The following is a 23,251-nucleotide window of genomic DNA, read 5'->3' as shown; positions in this document are numbered from 1 at the left end:
CTCATGGTGCTGTTCAACACTTACCATTGCTATGACTTTTTCACTGCATCTTTGCTCTACTTTTAGAGCCTCTGTAAGTCATGTTGTTGTATATCAGGAATCAAGACATTTTCGTGGTTTGGAAATAAGTTTTGCTTTAAATTCATTCTACATTACATAATTAGTTGTGTTTTAAAAGTATAAGCTCTGTTTTTCAGTTGTTTTGACTGGAATCTTTCATGTGGGCAGTCTTTTTTAAAATAAGCTCTTGCCAGCCACGTTGCATACAAGCTGGAAATTCTTTTCCTGTTTTCTGCAGAGGTATTTCCTTACCAGAGTACGTATGTATGAATGAGTCCACAGTCAAGGACGTAAAGTAATTGATCTCTCTCAAACCTTTCATGACCTAAAGTGCAGGTTAAGTGAACATTAATTACATATTTAAAGTCCATGTATTAATTGAGTTCTTACATAGTTAACAGTGAGTGGAGGGGAAGTGAAGAGCAAGACTGTTCCTGCTGTTAGCAGAAAAGATTTGTCCAGGTGATGCACAATACAAAGGTCTTGTCTTGACCCTTCCAAAGCAAAAATTCTGTGTGCCTTTCCAGCATTCAGCTTTCCTGCAGCTCTTCTTCTCCAAATAAACTTTTATAGGAAAAACGATTTTTACAGGAAACCTTGACCTGTCTTTTTTTTTTTTTCTTTTTCTTGCTGAAAACACAGGAAGTGGATAATGTGGGTATGTCAATAATCTGCAGCCTGGTACTGCAGCCAAAATCCTTGGAAGTCACAAGATTACTGAGCAAACACTGTTGAGTTCCTTGCTCTTGAGATCTGTTCTAACTAAAATACCATGCAACTGCATACGAGGTATTAGATTTTGCTCCTGATTCTTGACATATTTTGTATTCCCAAACAGCAGCCACAGACCCCTACAAAGCCACTGCAGAATGATCTGTTTCATGTCGATGAATTATGTAGTTGCAAAGAGTTTGACTGGAGGTCCATCTCCCTTACCTTGACCATCTCGCAGTCATCTAGTCTTTTTCTGTGATCAGTGAATAGTAGGCAGGAACCTCCATAGGGTGATGCAGTTTATCCAACCCGAAATTAGGTCATTTAGGTGCTGGGGTAAACTGCCCTTTGGAGTCGTCTTGGTTTAGTACTGACTATAGAGGAAGTTTGGATGCTATCTTATCAAGATGCTCAGTGTTTGGTGAAGTTCTGTATGCTCAGTAATTATTTTATTTGCTTAGTGTTACATGATAGTGGCAGCTATAACCAACACAAACCCCAGACGCTTATGGGTAATTAAAGTGGAAAACAGAAAAAGTCCCTGAAGGAAGACAGGGAACCTGAATGAAAGAATTACAAATGTTAAGAGGTTGATAAGCAAATAAAAAAACTGGATTTGGCTGAGGCTGTGACTTCTGTTTCGCATCTTTGGAAAGATACCTTTCTGAAATGCTTCAGAGCAGAACGTTTCACGTGACAGCGGTGTGCGAGATTTCTCCAACGTGCCCCGGACAGCTTTTGGAGAAGCGCAGCGCAGTAGGTGCAGGGCAAAGTCAGCTGAAGCCTCACAGCAGACAATGTTACCTTTCCTTCAGGCTCACTTTCAGACCATGTGGAATGAGAAATCCCGCAATATTTATATTTGTGTAGGCTCCCTGTGGCATGTGTTTGTGCAAGCTGACTATCAGTCAGTGATACCAATACTGCTGCATGTCTCTGCTGTCACTGGAGGTGCAGTTACTGACTGGAGCAAAACTTGCACGAGTTTTTTCTCTCCAGTCAGTGGTAAAGGGAGGGGGATGTCCCGAGGTTCTGTTTAAGAGTAGAAAGGAAGACAAATATAGTGAATACATACAGCAATTTAAGCAAATAAATCTGAGAGTACATGAGTTTTTCTAAACTTTAAAGGGTCTCTGCCACGTATATATTTATTGCTTTGATCTTACTTTCTGTTACCCTTTGCGATGAGGAAAGCTTCTTGTTTCTTTAGGACTGAGCTCCGTTTACTCATATTGGTACAACCAGTAGGCACTCTGATCTCCAACCAGATCTCACTCCCATTTTCCCTTAGAAGATCATCCTGAGAGGTTGCAAGCAATGCAAGTATTTGTGGGAGGACCTACTGCCTCCAAGTGAGTAATTCCCTGTTGGGCTGAATGTAGTTGATGAGATACAAGCAGCTCTTCTGTACGTGAGCTCGGCAAGGTGGCGGACTACTGTCCCAGTTTGTGTTGTGAACTGGTAGAAGAGCTGAACCAAGAGCGGTGCGTGCTTACTGTGTTTGCAGAGCAGCAGTGGGGCAGAGCGAAGCTGACCTGCTGCACGACTTGCGTTGTGCACTGCTTCCACCTTGCAAGCCTGCAGCTGTGTCCTGGCTCCAAAGGGTTCAGGCACGTAACTGCGAGCAGTATTGAGCACTGGCATCTGAGAACAGCTTGCTCTGAGGTTATAACGTAGCAACTATTGGCAAACATATTGAATGTTCATTGTCACTGTAATTTGAATGTGTTCAGGCTTCTAAGCTGGTTCTTTTTGTTGTAAATAAATTCATGTTTTAATCAACAACACTTGCAGAAGTGGAGAGCAAAAAGAGCAATTTATTATTAGATCTGTCACTTTAAAATATGTTCCCACTTTGATACTGCTTTGAAGCAGGCTCCTTTGAAGCAGCATTGAAGTATTTAAATATGTATGAGTCCAAGCAGGGGGAGATTACAAGTTGTGGCATTTTGTAACCTTGTGTTTTGGGGGGTTTGAGGGTTTTATTTTGGAAGGGGCTTTTTCCTGGGGAAAAAGTTTTTATTCTACAGAATAAAAATGCTCCTCCATTTAAAACTGCATAAAAATGTTAGCCCAATGATGGGGAAAACCATTCTGTGTGTATATACACAGTAGAACCTAGTTTATATAATTAGGTGCATTGCACTTTGTAATGCAGATAGGGAAGTCCAGGAGTAGCAATTTTTAGAAAGATATTTCTTACAAAGGTTTATATATGACTTGTTATTTTCAAGTTTGCTCCTACCTGCAAGTTATGCAGCCTGCACGGTAAGCTGCAGAAGTGTTGTCCATTTTTCTGAGGTTTGTAGGTGTAAAGCCTTGTCAGAAAAATCTCTGTAGTTGGGCAAAAATTGCTAGGTCTCTTGGACACCTTAGATTTGCTGATTTACTCTTACAGGCTGGAGAGCAACATGAGATTGGTATCTCAGGCAGATAAAAGAGGAAGAAAAGTGTCCTTGCTTAATATGCTCTACAGGGTAAAATGAGATGCACTTGAATTGTGAAGTGCGTATGAAATGCATGTGTTTGATTCTCTGCGCTTCTTAGATTTCTTCCTGGCCTCCTGCAAGCGTGTTTCTGTATCACTGGCCACAGTAGCTCTGATCTTAGCGTCGTTTCTGGTTGTTGCAAGGCTTTGAGCAGGACCTGGAGGAGAGGCTGAGAGCGAGCACAACAATGGTCGGTTTGTTTGAACTGTATGGCTGTTTGGTTGAAGATAAGTAAATGAATTCCCCAACCTTTGCATGCAGGATTTATCACTTCAAATGCCTGTGATTTAATTTCCCATCCTCTGCTCTGCTGAGAGCTATTGATTTATAACGTTGTCTTTCAGTGATCAGGACATACTAGCTTCATGTGTTTAACTCTTCAGGGTTAGAATCAGACTTTGTTCTTCCAGACATTTCCATTAAGCAATTTTAAGCACGTACTGAGCTAATATTTTATTCTAAAAATTAAAGAAGGAGGCGGGGGGGGAAAGTGCTTTTGGTAAGGTAATCTGAAATGTAGGTGGGACCAGAAATCAAACCCAGCAGACCCATTGCGTAAGAAGTCAAATCCTTTCATCTCAAGCTCTGCTTTTACAAAGTGGCAACATTATCGCTTCCTCCTCCCTCTTCTTTCCGTGAGTAGAGGCTGGGTGGCATTACTTAATTTTTAGCAAAACAGGGTTTGCATCATGTTCCTGCCTTCTGTGTTCTGCTCACCCAAGAAAGAGAGGTGCGTTAATACAGTTTTTGATGCAAAATTTGGAGTCTTTTTCATATCTCATATGTTGCAGCAATGTTACATAAATCATATTTTACTTAGTTTGATTTTTATAAGGGCCAAAAAAATGCAGAGCTAATTTCACAAGCCAAATAACTGTAAATGACATTAGAATAAAAACATTAGCAAGGCAGAATGGTATTTATAAGAAAAAGTTACAAAGTAATTAGATGTTTAATTGGGAATGCATGTTAAAGAGGAAGGAAAAAGAGGCCATACATAATATACATCTTTTAAAAAATACTTGGTTTATACATGGGGGGAATTAATGTTCATCTCTTTTTTCTTCTTACATTTTCTAAAAATTCTTCCAAGTTTTAATATTGAATCTTTCAGAGAAGACCACAAGAAATATAAACAAAAAAGAAAAAGAAAGCTATTTAGGTAAAAACAGGTAGTAGGTATATTACTAATATGTATTTCAGCAATGTGTACATTAGGCAAGTATAAAGAAGTTATTAATGAATATAGACAACATTAGAGGAGGCTACCTAAGTATTAGCACACAGAGGACTTGCAGTGCTTTCCAGCAGGAGCAGTGGAGTCAAAAACCCTGCTTTGATGCAGAGCTCAGTAAAGGTTGCATGATGGGGTAGCTGTGACTATAAAGAAGACTGAGTGATGTAAGAGCAAGTTTTAATATTACATTCCTAAATGTTAGACTTGAAGGACTTCCTTTCTGAAGAGACTTCAAAATATGTAGTAGTAGAAGAAAAAGAAATACATATATAATTCTAAAAAATGTGTTTTAATTTCCTATATTTTATTCTTTTAATTGTCCACTTATTCAAACATATTTTGGACATAATGATAAGCATCACCTGAATCTACTTCTCTGTTTAGCACAGGTGTCCTGAATTGTTCCTCCTGGGATGCTTTCTTTGCCCTATTGATGAATAGGGGACGTAAACTCCAAATGCATCCTCTGACAATCCACACTAAATTAGATTTCCAAAGTATTCAATATTAGTATTTCTCAGAGGAAAATACTGTGGTCCCAAAAAGTGATATAATCTGTTTACTAGCAAAGAACACAAACAAAAATGAAGGACTTTTCTAAGCTGATATTTCTGGTAAGAAACAGTTTATTTTTACCCTGGTAACAATATTTTCTTAATGGGCAAAACCAACACATAAGAAAAGTTTGGGCATTATAGTTTAGCGTCTAATATGTTGCTTTCTGTTTTACAGAAATGAAGATGCAGTCAATCAGATGGCTGTTACTCCTTTCCCATTGCCTTCCAGCTCTAGCTCTCACTCTTCTATTGAGGTAAGGTTGGTGAGTTTTTTCTTTTTTTTTTTTTTTTTTTTTTTTAATTCGGTTTTGCTGAACTAGATAGATTAATTGTAATTAGCAGTTCATTATAAATTCAAGTGCCTTGTCTAATTAAACCCTGAATCATAAAATGCATTAGGTAGCAACTTGACCCAATAGGTGTGTTTTCCCCTGTCTTTTTAATTATTATTATTGTTCTCATCATTACTGAAAGTTGGCATGGTACTAAGTGGCAGGCATTAAAGTGTTTATTGCCATACAGGGGGACAACAAATCTCTGAATGAAACCTGTTTCCTTTTCTACCAGTGGTGTAGCTGAGGTGAGGATCTTTTGCCTGAAATGTGGGTATCCCCCAACAGCACAGAAACAACTATTTTTCAGGGGAAGGCTCACACCTTGTCCGTTTCAGCTCCTCCAGAGCAATATTATCTTCCTCTCTAGGTCCATAAAAAAGAATTAGGGTGACCAACAGCTTTGTGCCATGTCCCAGGAGCAGAAGCAAGCGGTTTAGGCAGGGAGCTTTTGCGCACAGTATTGCGGTAGACGGTCGTCCAACACAAAAGCTTCCTCGGTGTGGTGATATTGTTGTAGTTGCTGCCTCAGTCCCAGTGTCGACTGATTGCTCTCTTGTGCATCATGAATCCTTGCAGTGTCACTACGTTGTTATCGTTCTGACATCCTGATATAGTGTAATGAAATTTTCTAGATAAAGCATGTGGTTAGCTTGGCTGTTGCTTTTTAATTGTATTTTTATTTGAGCTAATAAGGCAAAACATATTTTATAATTCAGTTGGGGTTTAGTCTTGCCTTGAATTGATAAATTCAAAGACATTAGACTCCTGGTATTTCAATAAACATTACTGTTATCCTACAGCACTGTGCATGTGTAGGTAATGCATATTGCTTTAGCATTATGCTGTTCCCATACAGCTATAGCTATGTTCAAGACTTGCGCTAAGAGCTGCTTAGTTTTTTGTTTGATTCCACGTCATTTTTAGATACTGCTTGGGCTTTTCTTCCTCCCTTCATAAAAGCAACGTATTCCAAGAGGAAGCTGCTGTTGCTGTGTTCAACTCAGTCTATGATTTACACAGCCCAAGTTTCATCTTTGCTTTAATCTCTACTTTTCTTCCCAGCTTTGTTTTGTATCTATCTTCCTGATGTGCTACAAAGCTTTAGGTAGTCACGTTCTCTTCTGTGGTTGACTGCCTGTAGTTGCAATCTCCCAGCACACAGCAACCTGACGGCAGTCCCACAAGCTACCTTTGCCTTGCAAGGTAGTTGCCTGTCGACTGAGCTTCACGTGGTGGTGGAAGCTCTCACCATTTGTGCTGTGTCTGTTTCTTGAGTAAATGCAGGTTTTGACTTAATTATCTTTTTTTCCCCTTAACCTGTAAAATGTATGTAGCCAAAAGATACTGTCAGTGCATAGAAACTGATAGAGCTTTTCTTTTGCCAACTGTTTGTGTCTTTTTAAAAAAATGCTGACTGTGCCTTGTATCATGAAAAACTGACTAAATAATGTGTGTTATTTACACTGTTTGTGAAAGGTGTCAGATCATAAAAAAAATAGCCAGCTTCTTTAACAGAATATTAGGGTACCATAATTACCTCATGCTATTGTGTTAATTTTCTTCAGTTTAAGTCTTGATGCTTATTAAGTTATTTTATTATGGAAAATGCTAAACAGTAAATATTCCATAAAACACAGACAGATCTTATTTTGTTACACAGAGCTGTCGGACAGAATGTGACTGCAATTTGGTGTAATACTATGGCAAAACACCAAAACCAATGTAATTAATTAATCTAAAAGCTCTGTTTTCAGGAAGTTGCAGTGATCAGAGAGCTGCCCCTTCCATAATGTATCTCATTAATGGAGTACAGCTCTCTTGCAGTACTGGACAGAGTAAGCCTTCTCCAGAAAAGAGAATTAGTTGGTCTCCTTAGATGGTGGTCAGGACACCAATTGCATAATTCCCATTTTACCTTTGGTTGGGCAATGTTTAATGAGAAGTCAGAAATAGCTTCACTTTTGGGAGTAATAATCTCAAAATTTGGTGTCATAGAAAGTCCATTTTGCTTTGCAGGAGAGAATAGCTCCAGATACAGAGCGAAGGCTTTAAACTCTTAACTCAGCCACTTCCCTGAAATATGCTATTTCCTATCTATCTTAACTTTGATTGTTGGTATGGGAAGGAAACAATTTTTCTTCCAAACGTATGTTTCTTAAATATAGCCTCGTTATTATGTAGAGAAAATATCAGAAAATCCCGATCAGACAAGCTTTTCTATGTAGTATTTTTTGTTTTAAAGGCCATTTTTATTGGGATTCCTATACAGAAAGAGAAAAACTTGTTTCCTTTGGATCATAATCTCCTTCTGCAGCAGTGGCATAGGTGTACTGCACATGTTCAAAGCTAGACCTTCTGCACAAGGAAGCTCTGTAGCATCTCTTACAGAAAATACTTGTCTTTTGGCATATTAGTTTCATTTGTTGGTTCTTTAGTAGTTACCCTTGAATGCTGTTTGCAGTGTTCTCACAGTAATATACAAAAGTGCTTGAATTGTGTGGCTGCATTTACACTTGAAGCTGAGGCTTGTGCTGCAGTGCTGGCATAAGCCTGCCCAGCCCGGTGGCCACGTATCATAGAACCATAGAATGGTCAGGTTGGAAGGGACCTCTGGAGATCATCTAGTCCAACCCTCAGCATAGCCCATACAGGGATTAAACCCACAACCTTTGCATTAGCAGCACCACGCTCTAACCAGCTGAGCTAAACGTGCTGTAACCTGGCTCTAATCAGGCCTTAGCTATTGCCCCAGGGGAAGAGCACTCAGTCTTGCTGGCACTGACCCCCTCAGGTTTGATTTTTACAGTTTACAGGGATTAGTCCAACTTGAAATTTGGCCCAGATTTGCTGCTAACTGTTAGCAGTGGACTGCCTTGCAATATTTCAAGTTGGCTTACTGGAATCTGAGGTCTGTCTTACAAAACTTGCATTGATAATTTAACTCCTGAGATCAGAGTGCTTTAATTGTATAATTTTCTTTTTAAAAAATTCTTTATGCTGATACTTCTTTAGAAAAATGAAAGAAAAGTTTCCAGTTGTCTACTTTTATCTTTAGCTAATATGGGGGATTGTAGCTCTGATTAAAAACTGGCATCAATCCTTTCTACCAGGATCATGGTGGCACTGAACGTGCAAACAGTAAAGAAGACACCAGCTTGGAAGTTGTCATGAAAAGCTTGACTGATGAGGAATCCATCAAAGCTGTAAGTGGCTTTAAAGCAATATTTAATTATGATCTGAGCTTAGAAGATGCAGACTTGTTGGCATGATTTGTTTTCTATCTGACTTTATGTTGAAGTATTACAGCACGTTTTTGTAGAATTACATTTAGTACATAAAAGTAAGAGGAGAATCTAGATTTTAGCTTTATATACAGGCACAGTTCTCTTCACATGTTTTCATGAGATTAAGAAGTCAGTATAATTTGTTACAATATTGAGATGAGAGTTTGCTATCAGTGTGTGACAAACTTCAGAAAAAAATGGGATCTGTAAATTATATTCTTATTTATATTCATAGCTTCATAAATTCTAAGGCCAAAATGGCTATTATGATAATCTAGTCTTGCCTCCTGAATAACAGCTATAGAGTTTCCCTCAGTAATTTCTGCATCAAGCCCATAACTTCTTATTTAATGTGGTACTGTCAATGTGCACTGTAATAAATACTGAACTTCTCATTGATAGAGATGAGGTTTTTTGTTGTTTAGTATGTCAGGATTGTGCATTATCAGAAATCTGAAAGCCCTTTAGGGTATAGCCTTAATCTCTTTTTTTGGACTCTGTGTTAAAAGTTTAAAATGGAAAACTACTAAATATGCTGAAGAGTGACTAACATAGAGGTTCATAAAATTTACTGAGATAAGCTTTTTCCCCAGCAGTCTACTTTTTTGTCAAGGAATGCTTTAGATGGGACTTGCTGTGCATGCACAGTTTGTGTGTGCAGTCTTCAACCAAGGAAGCCTGATGTTTTTGGATTGTTTTTCTTAGCTCTCTTTCTGCTCCTTGCTTTTGCAAGGACTGGCCTGGATATTGAGAATATGAGTTGTGTGTGACCTCCTATTACTAGTAAGCATTTAATTAACAAGTCTGTGAAATCCAAAATCTAGGAAGTGTTGCATGGGATTCAAGCACTAGAATTAACCACCCATGTGCAACTGATTTGTTTATGTTCTTGATGGATTACAAAAAATATTGACTGTTTGTACTGGTATTTGTAACCCTGTACAGAACAGTCCTTTGATGGGCTTGAAGATAAATGAATCAGAGCTTTATAGTATGCATTTGCAGGTATAATTTACCTGCTTTTGCTACTCTTCTTACTCAATTTACCAAGGAACTTTTTAACAATTATAAAGTAATACAAAAAAAATGCACAAGTCGTAAGTGGAAAAAAAGATAGAAAATATATTACACAAAAAGGGTCACAGTGCTGTGAAGCTGTGCAGTTTTTTTGAATAGTTGTAGCATTAATTTAATGAAAAGAAAACAAATCTAAGATAGGCATGGAGGGAACATGCCACTGGAACAACTGGGAAGGCAGAAGATATTGGCAGCTCCTTTTGGACTTGATAAAGGAAGAAGGAAGGGAACATTTGAGCCAGAAGGTAGAAGTTACAGTATTTTAGACTGAAAGTTAAAATAATAATTAAAAGCTAAAACTTTGGCAATAAGAGTTGTCCAGAATAGCACAATGGCAGAAAGATAACAGAAGACTGGGCATATATTTGTTGAGAAGCTCCATGTGAGGGAAGTATCATACACACTTTACTTGGAATAGAAAATAGAAAAGAAAAACTGTCTCATCTTTCCACTTAATTTTTTCTTGTGACATCAAATAGCTGTTAGGTTGCTTTTATGAATAGATACCAAAAACTTAATGGCTAGGAGGGAGATTTAGAAAATAATTTGAATGCCTATAGATCCAACCACTTATTCCCTGATGATTTCAGATGGGCCAGCTCTTTAAATTAAGAGTCATATATGGATGCGAAATAGTGGAGACAGACATGACAGCAAGCTTTATAGTTAGAGATTTATTTCAATCAGAATTTTAAAATTACATGACTGGATATGGCAATTACCTGTAGGAAAGATACCTTATTTTTGTAAATGGTGCTTTAATTTGGTTGTAATCAGACCAGAAGAATATGGATTTGTGGTCATACCGGCATTAAGACTTTAACGCTGCAGTGCAGCGCAGGACAACTCATTATTTTGAGGAAAAGAGATTTCTGTTGTAATCTTTTAGTGACTGTTGAGGCAAAAGACAACAGTGCCTTGTTTTTCAGGGCCTGATGGTTGCTACTAGAGCCTAATGCTACTTCACCATTGTTACTGAATTTCATAGTAATATATCATGGGAAATTTGGAATGTAAAAGTCAACATGTAGGATCAAGTTCACTGAATAAATAAAAATTATGTCTTATCAGCAAGAATGTTCCACAAGCGTGTACATGTCAAAGCACGGACAGATTGTCTGACCCGAGTGACAGATGTAATAAAAAAAAATGCAGATCATTTTGAGTCCATTTGTTCTTGATAAATTTGTCAGTCTGTCCCAAGATGCTTTCTGTTGTCACTTCATCACTTGATGAAATACGAAGTTGTGTAATGGACATCATCATAGACTTGGACGATAATGGGGAAGAAGAAAACAGCTCTGTTCCTGAACTGCAGCCGATGCAAGCGTTAGGCAATACATGCATGCTTATTAGCTGATGTTTGAGGTGACCTGATACAAAGTCATGGTTTTCTGAGGATATTAGCTATCTTGGTTTCTACGAGGTGTTACTGGGAAAAAAATGATGCATGAAGGCTCTTTAAAAATCTAGTAAGTGGTACTCTCAGAACTTTTATCTTTACTAAGATGAAAACACTTTGGATGGTAATTGAATGCACTCGTAAACACCTTGCATCATTAGTGTCCTGGCAGAGTGTCTTTGTAATTCAGTGTCCTGTAGGTAGGATAATTAAACTGATGTTGGTTATGAGACTGGGTTCATTTTCTGTAACCTGCTTGAACTTGGAACAATAATCTGTTTTAGCACAGATGGAAAACGTGTCCTTGAAGCAGCAGCAGGTAGGAAGGGCTTTATGAAAATGCTTTTGAGTGCATTTAAGGGAATCGAATTAGATTAAACCAGTCAAGTCACAGGTTTATGACAAATGCTGAGTGCACAATGCAGTGCTTGAGGGATTAGAAATCTTTTACTTTGCCCAGGTACCTCTAACATAATCTGGATGTAAATGGAGAGGATTAAATGATTTAAAAGTTGGTGTTCAGTGCTTACGAGATGTGTGAGATGAAGTTTCAGAGTTTAGTCATGTATCAGAATGAAAAAAATAAGGTATGAAATAATTTTCCGTGTTCATTATAACAATTTCTCATAAAATGACAGAATACATTTGCCATTTCTCCCCTGACCCTTCTGATAATAGAGTGAGATCACTTTATCTGATTTTCTTGCTATCCAGACAGATAACAATTATAGTTAGAGCAAGCTTGGAATATAAAAGAAAAAAAAATATGAGAGAAGGGCCTTTGGAACTGGGAGATTTAATTTTGTAAAACTTCAGGAAACAAGGCCAGTATTTTCAAGCTTGGTAACTTAAAATTTAATACAATTTTTTTTCAATGTATGAACAGTTATCTTAATGAGAAATTCTTCTGATGCTGAGCATCGCTTATCGTTTGAAGTTAGATATGCAACATTTCTGCAAACTAGGATATGAGGTTTATAGAGTTTAGATATTGTGATCAAAGTGGCCTAGGTTTGGCTAAGAGGTAACAAAGGCAAGACCCCGTGACTGCTGTTAGCAGTTGTAGAAATAGGAGAGAAAAATACTCTTTAGTGAAATTGCAAGCATATGGAAGAAAATGAGGACACAAGACGAGCCTGTGATTGAAGTGCCGTTGTTTGAGATGTTCATGAGATGGGACAAAGCATTATAAGCAGTTACTTTATTTAAATGCCAGCAGAATGCTCAATGCTGCTGAGAACTGCCAGAAAAAAAGAGTCAGGGGAGGGAAGTAAATTAATTTGAATTTCTTCTGGCTATAGGCACTGAAGGGTCTGTGCAGGTGCCTGCATGCTCCAAGCTCAATATGTAACTCTATCCACTTCCACCTTGCATGGGAGCTGTTCTCCTGTGACATCCTAGGGGCTGCAGGTCCGTATCCTTTAGAGGAATTAGAGTTCCCAATTCCTCAGGAACAACATAGACAATGTGGGAGAATCCCCTCTCAAAATCCCCTCCTTCAACATTTTAGGTTATGCGTTTTTTTTCGTAGCTCCTGATATTCCCCAGAATTCATGTTAATTCTCTTCTATTAAATTCTTGGCTTCAGCTTTATGTTGTACTGTAAGTGTGCTTGTATGATGCAACATCACTGAGTTCAACTAGAACCTTCATTTGTAGTTTTGGTGGATATTTTATTAAATATGATATTTTTAATACTCCTAACTTTTTATTTATTTTTTAGGATGTGAAATACAAAGTTGACAAACCAGCATTGGTAGATCAGCAGGAAGTGGAGGATCAGCTCCCAGAAAATGTATGTGTGTTTAAATTAACTGATAAGATTTTCTGGAGGCTTAATTCAGTTGAAGATTGTGATTTATCCTACCAGTTAGTGGTGTTTTGTTTTTGTTTTGGTTTTGGTTTTTTTTTTGAGGAAACATTAAAATAATTTTCTTGAGGTAAACTTCAAAAATGACTTGCTTCTCTTTAAGCATGTGGAGAAAATCGCACTGGCTAATGTCAAGGATGTTCTTTCCTGGTATTAAAAAAAAAAAAAAAAAAAAAGAAAGAAAGAGAGAAAAAGAAAAGAAGAAAAGTAGAAAAGTAAAGAAAAAGCTTCAAGCTACTTCATTTGAGAGGCATGGCAGAGAGAGAGAGTTCTGCCCATACTTCTGCACAAGCATTTCTGGAATCATAGTTATCCAGTCTGCCTGATTTGCCACTCAGTTTTAAAGAGAATGTTTTCAGTTCATCACCTATTCCTGTTATTTGTTTCCCTCTTGTTAACTTAGCGGATTTAGTAGGATGTGATGACCAATAACTAAGGATGATTTCAGCATAATATGCATCTCAGCTATTGATAATTGATCTATTTTGCTTCTACTTTGCTTTGCTTTTAGGTCTTCAGTCAGATCAGATCAGCAAAATTGCCGATCAGCTTACAGGAGATATCCCTGGTGCCAGCACCTACTTATCTTTCTCCAGAGGCAGAAGTCACCAGCCATAGTATGAACAATTATTTTTTTCAGTACCATAGCATGTATTTAGTACCCTAACGTAGGAGATGTTTTTTTTAAGATGTCTTTTTAGTATCCGGTGCTCTCCTTAGAAGGAAAAGCCAGGCCAGTGCGTTAGTGAACTGATCGTTCCCTTCCGTATTGCCAGAGTGATGGCGCTAATAATGTGTTCTGAGGAAAAAGGTGTCACAACTGTCTAGTCTTGTCTTTTGCATTTGAGTAGTTCTTTGCAATATGGTGATACTGTATACCTGAAGTCACTTCCTTTTTCGTGTCTAACCGACGGCTTGACTTTCTCCAGTGCAGAGCATACTGCAATCTGGAACACTGTCTGTTCCACTGGGTTGTGATATTGCCTCACCTACCTTAAATGCAATACACTTGGACATCATGATCTGAACTATATAGGTCATATCCAAGGTAGATATCATCCCAGACATTTAGGAACTCCGTAGTAAGCAACTCGGAATAATCTTCTATCTTAATTTAGATCTGTAAAGGTGAAGAGCAAAGCATGGGAATTAATTGGTTGCGCTCATATTATTTCATTAGTCATTTTTGTTTCCTCACTTGATAGCATGAGTCACCTCTTCATCTTTTCATGATCGTAGGTATTTTTCCACCTCCATTGCCTGCGAATCCAGCAACTTGTCCTATTGTTCCGGGGCAGGAGATGACTATAGAGATATCTAAGGGTCGATCAGGCCTTGGTCTCAGCATCGTTGGAGGAAAAGACACTCCACTGGTGAGCTTCTGTTCAACTAGTATTTATTGTTTATGTTAAACAATGAGAGAAGAAAGGCAAAGAAAATGCAGAAGCTAATGATGCCATTAATCTGTCACTGCTCTAATGAGTTGTTCAGTATGGAGAGAAGCAACCAGCAGCCACAATCTCCAAGGCTGCATTGATATTTTTGCTTCGTATCAGATCAGTTGTTTTATATTCCTATTTAAACTTATATGCTTGTGTTTCAGTGGTGTCTTCTGCTATGGTCATAATTTACAAGTATGTATTCTTCTTTAGCACATGTGAATTAAGAGTTTCAGGCAGTAAGTTATCAGAAGAATTGGAGTAGAAAAGAATGTCAGAGGTAGAGCTACTTCAGCAAGGTTAAAACCAATGGCTTGAGATTATAAATGCTTAGTAGGCGTTTAAACAAACTATGATACATGTCCCTGCCAGCAAAAGCTCTAGCTGAACAGAGGTAAATCAAAATTACAGAGGTAATTTTGTCTAATATACTTTTGGTTATGCTGTTTTGAAAAAAAATAACTTTAGCTACATTAAAATGTATCAGTTCAAGTGTAAACTCAGCAAATTGGTTGTGCTGAACCTTTCATCTCGTCCTCTTTGCTCTAGCTGTTACCACTCCACTATTTGCCTAAGAGATGCTGTCTTACAGAATGTCAGCTTTTTTATTTTAAAAGCCAGATTCAGTTCCTTCATTAAACAAGTCTATTGCAGTGTGTCTTTATTGGGTTTTCCTAAATCCCATGCCACAGAGCAACTTAAGACAATAGAGTTGCTCTGTATTTTCTTTACATGCAGTTGTTCCTGAAAATATCACAGTAGGTTATCATTAAGCAGTGAGGTGTTGCCAGTGTAAGCAGCTATAAACTTGAAGAAGTTGAAAGGATATAATCCTTCTCAAGACCTTAAAAAAAAAGAAAAAAGAAAAAAAAAAGTGGAAGAGATGAAATTGGAAAAGGTTCTGGTTTTTCAATTCTATTTATCCAAGTCTCCAAATATGTGGAGTTAAACTGCTCTGTTTCATGTGGAGAGAGGTCTGAGTTATGTCAAAGGATAACCTAGTCTATATGGTTTTAATTCTATTTGGCCATGTGCTGTTTTGTATCTAGTCTCTTTTTTATCAAGATCTTCAGAGTTGAGTAAATTCAAGTAAGTAGTTCTGCATTAGTCATCTTTCTGCTTTTTCACTTAACTGGAATTTGGAAATAGTACATGGCAGTCTGTCAGAAGCAATCTGGTACATGTCTTTCATGAGTTTTTCATATAAATAAATGAAAATTATAAATATCTGCTTTACAGAGCAGATGAGAAAAATACAAAGGATTTCATTCTTTAGCTTAAATAAATGGTATTGATTAGGTATTATTGTACTTCCATTAGTTCATTCTTTAAAGAATCTTCATATGAATTTATTAAAAAAATATGTGATCACTTGATTACAGTTACTGTGAAATGCATGAAGGAAGGAGGGCACAATTTCTAACTTTTCTGATCCTTATATTATAGGATCTAACAAAACTAATTATTGTTTGTTTTCTTATTTCTCAATCTGTTCATTCAAAGGCAAGCAATATTATTTCAAAGGAAACAAGTCACATTGGTGAGACCAAAGTCTAATCTGATAATTTACCATATGCATAGACCCTCTCTGGGATTCTTCATGACTTGGTTATCCAAGTTATTGTGGGAGCAAACTGTTTTCCTTAAAACAGGTTGCCAGGGCTTTATGTTCAGCTGATGTGATCAGTGTAGCACTGTTGATTTTACTATTTTGTGCTAATGATCTGCCCCAAATTATTTTGATGCTTTCTTTTCTTGCCATGAAGGCAAAAAATTAGCAATTTTTTGATAAAGAGTTGAAATATAGTTTACATAGGCGAATGGTGAGTGGTGAAAGAAAATGCTACTCAGAACTGTAAGAAATTTTCTGTCTCTCTAGGTTTCCTGAAAAAGGAAGTACAACATAATAGCTGAAAGATATATCTCTTCCTCCCCATCATTTGATTTTAACTCTGTGAAACAGAATGACATCTTTCCTTTTTTAAAAAACGCAAATAAATTAACTTATGTCTTCACTGCTTATGTATATGTCTACATATATGTTATACATATGTTATATGTCATAAGTTCAGCACTTCTACAGGTCTAGTCGTTTGGTAGAAAATTATGTACCAAGGCTGACTGCTTTCTACAGTGCAGGGAAATTAATACAGAGTTGCCATTGGCTTCAGCAGCTTAGGTTCCTTCGTTAACTGTTTTTGAAATAGGGGAATTTTCAGATCAAAGTGAGAGAGAATCAGAGTAATATCTTTCATAGCCTGTTTCTGTAGGTGTGAAACAGGGATTTGCTGTCTTTCACGCTCTGGTTGCTCAGCTGGCGGTCGCAGAGCTGGGCTGCCCAGGCAGAGGGCCATCGGGACAGCGCCAGCGCCAACCTGGCAGGATAGGAGCTGCTCTGTGCGACCGGTGCCTCCCTGGGCGTCACCACTGTGGAAGATCTGGCTTTTGAACTTCTACCTTTTTTTACCTCATTTATCAGTACTAGGGATTGAGGGAGGCTGCTTCTCGCTAGGATCTATCAAATGGAGTGTAAGGCAGTTATAGCAAGAGCATAAAGGCTTCATCCATGCAGTATGAAAATACCCTTACTATAAAAATGGTTGAGGGATTACTGGCAGTTGACGCTGCTACACAACAGCAACTTGCAGGGACTAGCACTGCTCACTTCAGAGTTGTTTGGGGTCTTTTCTGTGCAGTCCAAGCTTTTGGAGTAATAAATCTGGCAGCCTGCTAAGGAGAAGCACCACTTAAAAATGAAATATGGTGTACAGCTTTTAAGTCATAACGTTAGGAATCTCATCAGAAGTCACCAAGCAGAGACTTGAAAAATACAGCTTGTGTGCAGGGAGGTTAGTTTTTCAGGAGGTTGGTAAGCATTGCCTTAACCCCCGTTAAATTTTTATCATTAAAAAGACCACCCCATTAAATTTATGAAAAAACCAAACCAAAAACTTCACCCACCCAACCAAAATCCAGTCAAGTTGGATGTATTGTAGGCTGGGATTGTGGCTTCATACTTAGGGGAGTAGGAGAGCATCAGCTGGAAAGATGAGGTTATAGAAAAGGCATGAGAAGGAAGGATTTGTCCTTGAAAGTTGTCTTTACAGTGTTGATGTTTGGACTGCTGTCCTGTCTGTCCTGTTCTAAGAGTTGATTTTTTTGTTTTTCTTTTCCTCCACTGTCTTTCATTTCACCTTCTCCTGTACCCCTGACACCACACATGGCCTCTCCATTAAAGCAATCAAACTACAGAGCGGAGCTGGCTGAAGTACAGCACTTTGTGAGGTTGTTTTTTTTGTTTTGTTTAGTTTGTTTTTTTTTTTTTTGGTTGTAGTCCAGTCAAACTTGTAAAAGTAATTCTAAGGGAATTAACAAAAAAAAAAAGAAGAAGAAGAAAAGTATTTTCAGAAACATCCCCAAATGAGGCTTTAGGCTCTAACTGTGCTCCCTGGGACACTGTCTGGCCCCCTTGACCCCCTGTTGCTGAATGATATATAGACTCGCTCGTCAGCTCCACCGTGGCTAAGAGCAGCTATAAAGCTGACAGGGATGTCATTGTCACCCGGCAGCTGCCGGCGCGCCTCGCTCCGGAGCCGCCGGCCGTGGGACCAGCTCCAGCAGCGTGCCAGTGCTGCTGGGGCGATGGCTGCAGCGCCGCGCTCCGGAAACCCTAGCAAGCTGCTCAGGACTCTTGTGCTTGATGTTCCAGCTCCAAGACAGGACGACTTGAGACTTTTAGTTAGATGTGGAGTCTCCAGAGCTTCCAGCCTTCAGTGTTAGTGGCAGCAAGCCAGGTTGGCATGGCTTGTTGGCCCAAAGCTGCTGAGTCTGGGACCAGTGGGTCCCAGACCGAGTAACCAATCCCACAGGACACCAGAGTGGCAGCTCCGGGTATTCCAGTGGTTCGCCATAAATTTAGGAAGCATTCCTTAGTTATTCTGCTTTTGATTCACCATATTTTGCATGAGTTTGCATTTGGTTCAAGCAAAATAATGTAGATTCAAATAATGAGCCTTTTCCTCTGATGAGAAGTTTTCATCAAAAACTTTTTGTGAAGTTTGCTGTTGGAATGGGCTAAGAACGGGGCATCAAGGAATAGCTTAAAATGCCTATAATGGTTTTCCTCCAGATCCTAACCCTGTTATTTCTCCCAAGCAAGTGAATGCTGCTGTCTTGTCCAGTTAGCAGCTTGCAGTGAGTCATTCTGTATAAAACAATATTGTCAGTTTTCAGGGATTTTGTTCTTGGCAGTATGTGAAAAGGCCTCGCTCCAAGATACAAACATTTTCTTAGTAGATGGGAGCACTGTTTTGCTTCTGATTGACTAATTGACTTGTAATGGTTGAGCTGATTGCTTGTAGTTACTGTGCTTGTAGTTACTGACCCGATTAAGACACTGGGACGTGCTGGAGGGTATTCAGCATTTTGAAGGCTAATGGAGACTTGGTACACGGACGTGCCTTCCAGCCTGAGGTAGGAAACCGTGGGAGTGGAGGAGAGCACGAAGACAGACTCTGAATCACGGTTACATACTGCAGAGGCACCTACAATATAAAATAAAAACAGACTGTAGGACCGATCACCTAAGGGCAGTTTGGAAGTAGAGCAGCTAGGAAAGCTGTCGAGTGTATTATCTGAAATTTAGAGAAAGAAAAAATGAAGCATTCCTTATCTTGTGTCTTTTTTTATTAAAAACAACAACAAACCTTTTATATAGGGTTTTTATATTGGGTTGTCTATTTTGAATTGGTAAAAAAAAATATTTTTTACTTTTGCTTTCAGCTGGCTTTAATAAAGGGCCTTTTTAAGGTAATTAAGAAACTTTAAGGGACTCCATCTATAAAACGTAGACATTCACAAATCCAGGGAACTGAAACACCTTAGCAATGCTCCAGAAAGTAACAGAATATGCTTCCACTCAACTAACACTCAGTGGTGTGAGTGCTGGTAACACAGGACTCGTAAAGGAGAAAGGGCTGCTAATGACCTCCGTTAGCCCCAGTGGCTCTCCGGCTCACAGCAGAGAATGGGGCATGTCGTGATGGAGTTGGACAGAGGAATATTTAGCTTTGTTCGTCTAGTCCAGGTGAATCATACCTTGCACAAACGCCAGTTGCTAAGGCAGAGCAAGGGAATGATTGAGAAAGAAGTGACTTTAAATTGCAGCTGTTAAAGCCCCTGGGTTTGCCCCTGGCACCGTGAGAACCAGTGTCCTTGCTAGGAGCAACCTGCTGTTGGGACCCAGCATTGGCTACACTGCAGCCACGGTGCTTTCTGCTTTGTGCCGTGCGCAGGCAGCAGTGGGACGTACCTAAGCGTGAGGGCTGATGTGGCTCCCACGGCACTAAACACACAGGCTCTCACCTGCTGGAGCTTTCTTCCCCCCACTGCTCCTCCCATGCCCAGTTATATTTAGAATCAGGCAAAAAATAACTTCATTACTTAACACACAGCTGAGGTCTGCAAGGGATTTTGTACAGTCATCACATACAGCTAAGACTAAAACTGTGTCAGTGGAATATGCTTACCTTAGAGCTGCAAATGAAAAGCAGGATATGGGCCTCAGGAGGATTTTAGTAATGTATTGGCTATAGATACTGATGCTGTTAAGTCTATTGCACGATGAATGGAACAGCAAAACAAAAAAGGGTCAGAAAAATTTTAATTTTTTAATCACAACCTGAGTATTGTAGAGGAAAAAGCTTGTGGTTGCAAGGGAAAAGCATTTAATCACTTATTAGCCGTCACCCACGTTTATCAAATAGAAGGCAAATTGATGACAGTGGTAAATGCATTTAGCTTGAAGATATGAGGAATTGCTTTGACTCTTGGTTAGATAATGTAAAAATACAGTTGGTGAACTCATTCTAATTCCGAAAGGATGTTATCGTACAACAGCATGAAGAAAACAAACTGCTTTGTACCGAAGTTATCACAAGTGGGAACTAAAGCAGAAGGTTCTGCAAATCAGATATTTGATAGATCTTTGGCAAGAGTTTACTTGACTGGTTAGCTTGCATAATAGTGTCTTCTCTAAGAAGTCAGTGTCTTCTACGAGAGTAAATCAACCATAAAACTTAAACTAAAAGTATACAAAAGCAGTAGGACGTATCAAGAAGGATTCAGGAGTATCTTGCTGGCTGGTAGTTGAAACCGTTGGCTTTGGACTTCATGTGTCTCATGCATTCAGGATCTCATACATTCTGTATAACCTGTGTTATGCACTGTACGTTGCAAATTTTCATATTTTTATTTAATAAAATAATGAGTGAGAGTTAATGTTTTAGTACATAGTTGTGTTTTATTATTCCCTCTAAAATGAGCATGTATACATTTTGAAAAACTTAGGTTTGCTTTGGCATGTGATTCATAGAAACAGCTCTTTCTATCATTCTGAGTTAAGTCATATATTTTTACACTAAACATCTTATTACCTTGGTTTTATTATTTCAGAATCAAAGGAGAGCTTGCAAATGTCTATGACTGCAGACCAGAGGAATGTTAATGAATAGTGCCATTGAATTTTCAGGTTTGGGCTTTTCTGATCTTAGAGAATATAACTGTAAGCAAAAATATTATGCAAGCTGAATAAAATTTAAATAAATAAGGACCAGATGTAACTATCGGGGCCTATAAAATGTAATACAAATATTATCCACTTCCTTAAAATAAATCTGTATTTTAGTATGAAAAATTATATTCATATTGATGTTGTGGATTAATCTTTTTTATGAAAGTTGGCAAGTGAACACCATCCTTTGCAAGAGCTTGTACTTAAATGGGAAACAGACTTTTTGTTTTGACCTTGAGTAGAGAAGTTTTTCAGTATCGTGCAACTTAAAGCATTTTTACATTAACACAGTAATACATTTTTACATTATATAGCCTGTTTTATTACAGTAGTGTTTGGCTTAGGATTTTGGGTGCCTGTTAATGTTTTGTGAATGCTAGCAATTGCAAAATATTTGAGTCTTAGAAGAGGTATATGTGGCACAATATATATTAAATAAAATTCTTAAGTCAACTGATTTGCTTTGAGTTGATCTTCAGCTTTTGTTGCTGGACTATTCTCTTTTAGATTCTGTTTAGATCTGTGAATGGAAGATCATAGATCATAATGTAACAGCTGTAATTTCCTCTGCTTACAAATAACCAGCAGCTGGATTTATTTTAACTATTGAAAGATTCTTGTGTGGGGCTAATTCTTCAGTGAAACACACTGTACAACCAGTTGACTTTATCTGTGAACTAGGCTGTAAAAATGAAATGACAATTTTACTACTCTGGATGAAGTATTGCAGAAGTTGAAAAGGAAATAACTAATGATATTTTACTTGCCTGGGAAAGAGGCAAGTCTGTAATGCTGCAGTCATCAGAAACCCTTGTAGCTTTATTATCCTTAATAAATGTTAATTTAGTATAGCGTTTGTAGCTAAGTAGGACAATTGTTTGAAGTGTGTGTAATGTTAGCTTAGGAATACACAATTTCTCAACCAAATCAGAAAACATCTTTTCCTGGACATTGTTGTGTATGTAGCATACTGTTTTACTTCCTCAAAAAAGTACTATCATTCAGGCTTTGTGTTTTGCACCTAATTATGGTTATTAGGAAGACTTCATTCATGTAACTGCAAACCAAATTACGATATAGGCGCTTAAAATTCATATAATTCCAACAGTTTGACCTGTCTGCCTTCTAGCACTATCCAACTATGTTTGTTCCCAAAATCGGTAACTCTGTTTTGGCCTGGACACTCAGCAGTAGGTAGTTTTGTGTGCCCAGAATTGTCCATTCTGGGAAATTGGTGCCTTTTTCCCTGCCACCTAATGCTCTCTAGATCTGGGACAAATGGGCAGTGATGTTTATGTTGGTGGAGAGAGCCTTGTTAGGTAGAGGGCACAACTGTGGCTCTGGTTTCTACTCCCAGGACCGTTTTGTTTTTGCCTATTGATTCCCACATTAAATCCACACACGCTTTGGAAAACATAGTCTGGGATCTTCAAACAACTCATGTCCATCTGAGTGCCTTAACTAGTCTGGCTCTGTGCCACTGGTTCCTGTGCTCCTTGTTGAGTAGCGATTCACGTTTCTCCTGTGAAGTGCCTTTGATCCTATCAAAATAACGGCTGGCTCTCACGGACTGGCAGGGCAGAGGTGCCTGGAAGACTGTAATAGCACAGTGAAGATAAACATCAAAACACAGTTAATATTAGTTCAACTAAAGGAAATAGGCTGTCGTGAATGATCTACGTTAAGTAACATTCAGTGCAAGAAGCCTCTTCATCAGAATTCGGACCTCTTTTCTTGTCAAATTCAGTCAACACCAGATACGAGGGGATTTCTCTGCTTCAGTTCCTCTTCCATACTCTTCCACCTTTCTAGCGACCATAGAACTTTGTCAAAGTAGCCATGATGTTTGAAATTTTAGCCTCTGTATGTTGCATCTTTTTACTCCTTCACTCTCCCAGCATTTACAAGTAGCTCAGTAGCCTGGTTACTGATTTTCAGTGGGAAAGGGAACCTGCTATGAAAGCTGCTACTTGGCCTGAAGAACGGCTGCACAGAAGAAAAGAAACATTACAGAGACTCATTCTGATGCTATAAACTTGCAGCAAATGTGTGAGCAGTCCTAGCCCATAGCCAGCCAACTTTTGAGCCTTTCTCACCACTGTTTATGACCCTACAGGTTTAAGGTTCACTCAATCAGTAGTTTTCCTGAATAGGAAGCTGACTTTGCCACCTTTCTCCCCAAGGCTCAATCAAGACAATGCCGTGCCTGCCTTGCC

General features: G+C 38.5%; 1 protein-coding gene across 6 annotated transcripts in view; it reads left to right on the top strand.

Annotated features, from left to right (window-relative positions):
- PATJ (PATJ crumbs cell polarity complex component) overlaps window positions 1–23,251 on the top strand; it is a 159,336-nt gene that overhangs the window by 106,887 nt on the left and 29,198 nt on the right. For all 6 annotated transcript variants that reach the window (XM_062581767.1, XM_062581762.1, XM_062581764.1 and 3 more), the window contains 5 exons: window positions 5,233–5,311; window positions 8,503–8,595; window positions 12,879–12,950; window positions 13,537–13,642; window positions 14,265–14,398. In XM_062581767.1, the coding sequence (XP_062437751.1) occupies window positions 5,233–5,311; window positions 8,503–8,595; window positions 12,879–12,950; window positions 13,537–13,642; window positions 14,265–14,398 (484 nt within the window). The remainder of the gene's footprint in view (window positions 1–5,232; window positions 5,312–8,502; window positions 8,596–12,878; window positions 12,951–13,536; window positions 13,643–14,264; window positions 14,399–23,251) is intronic.

Source organism: Rhea pennata, chromosome 8 (assembly GCF_028389875.1).
Source record: "Rhea pennata isolate bPtePen1 chromosome 8, bPtePen1.pri, whole genome shotgun sequence".
Classification (NCBI taxonomy): Eukaryota; Metazoa; Chordata; class Aves; order Rheiformes; family Rheidae; genus Rhea; species Rhea pennata.
This window is presented reverse-complemented; position numbering and strand designations above follow the sequence as displayed.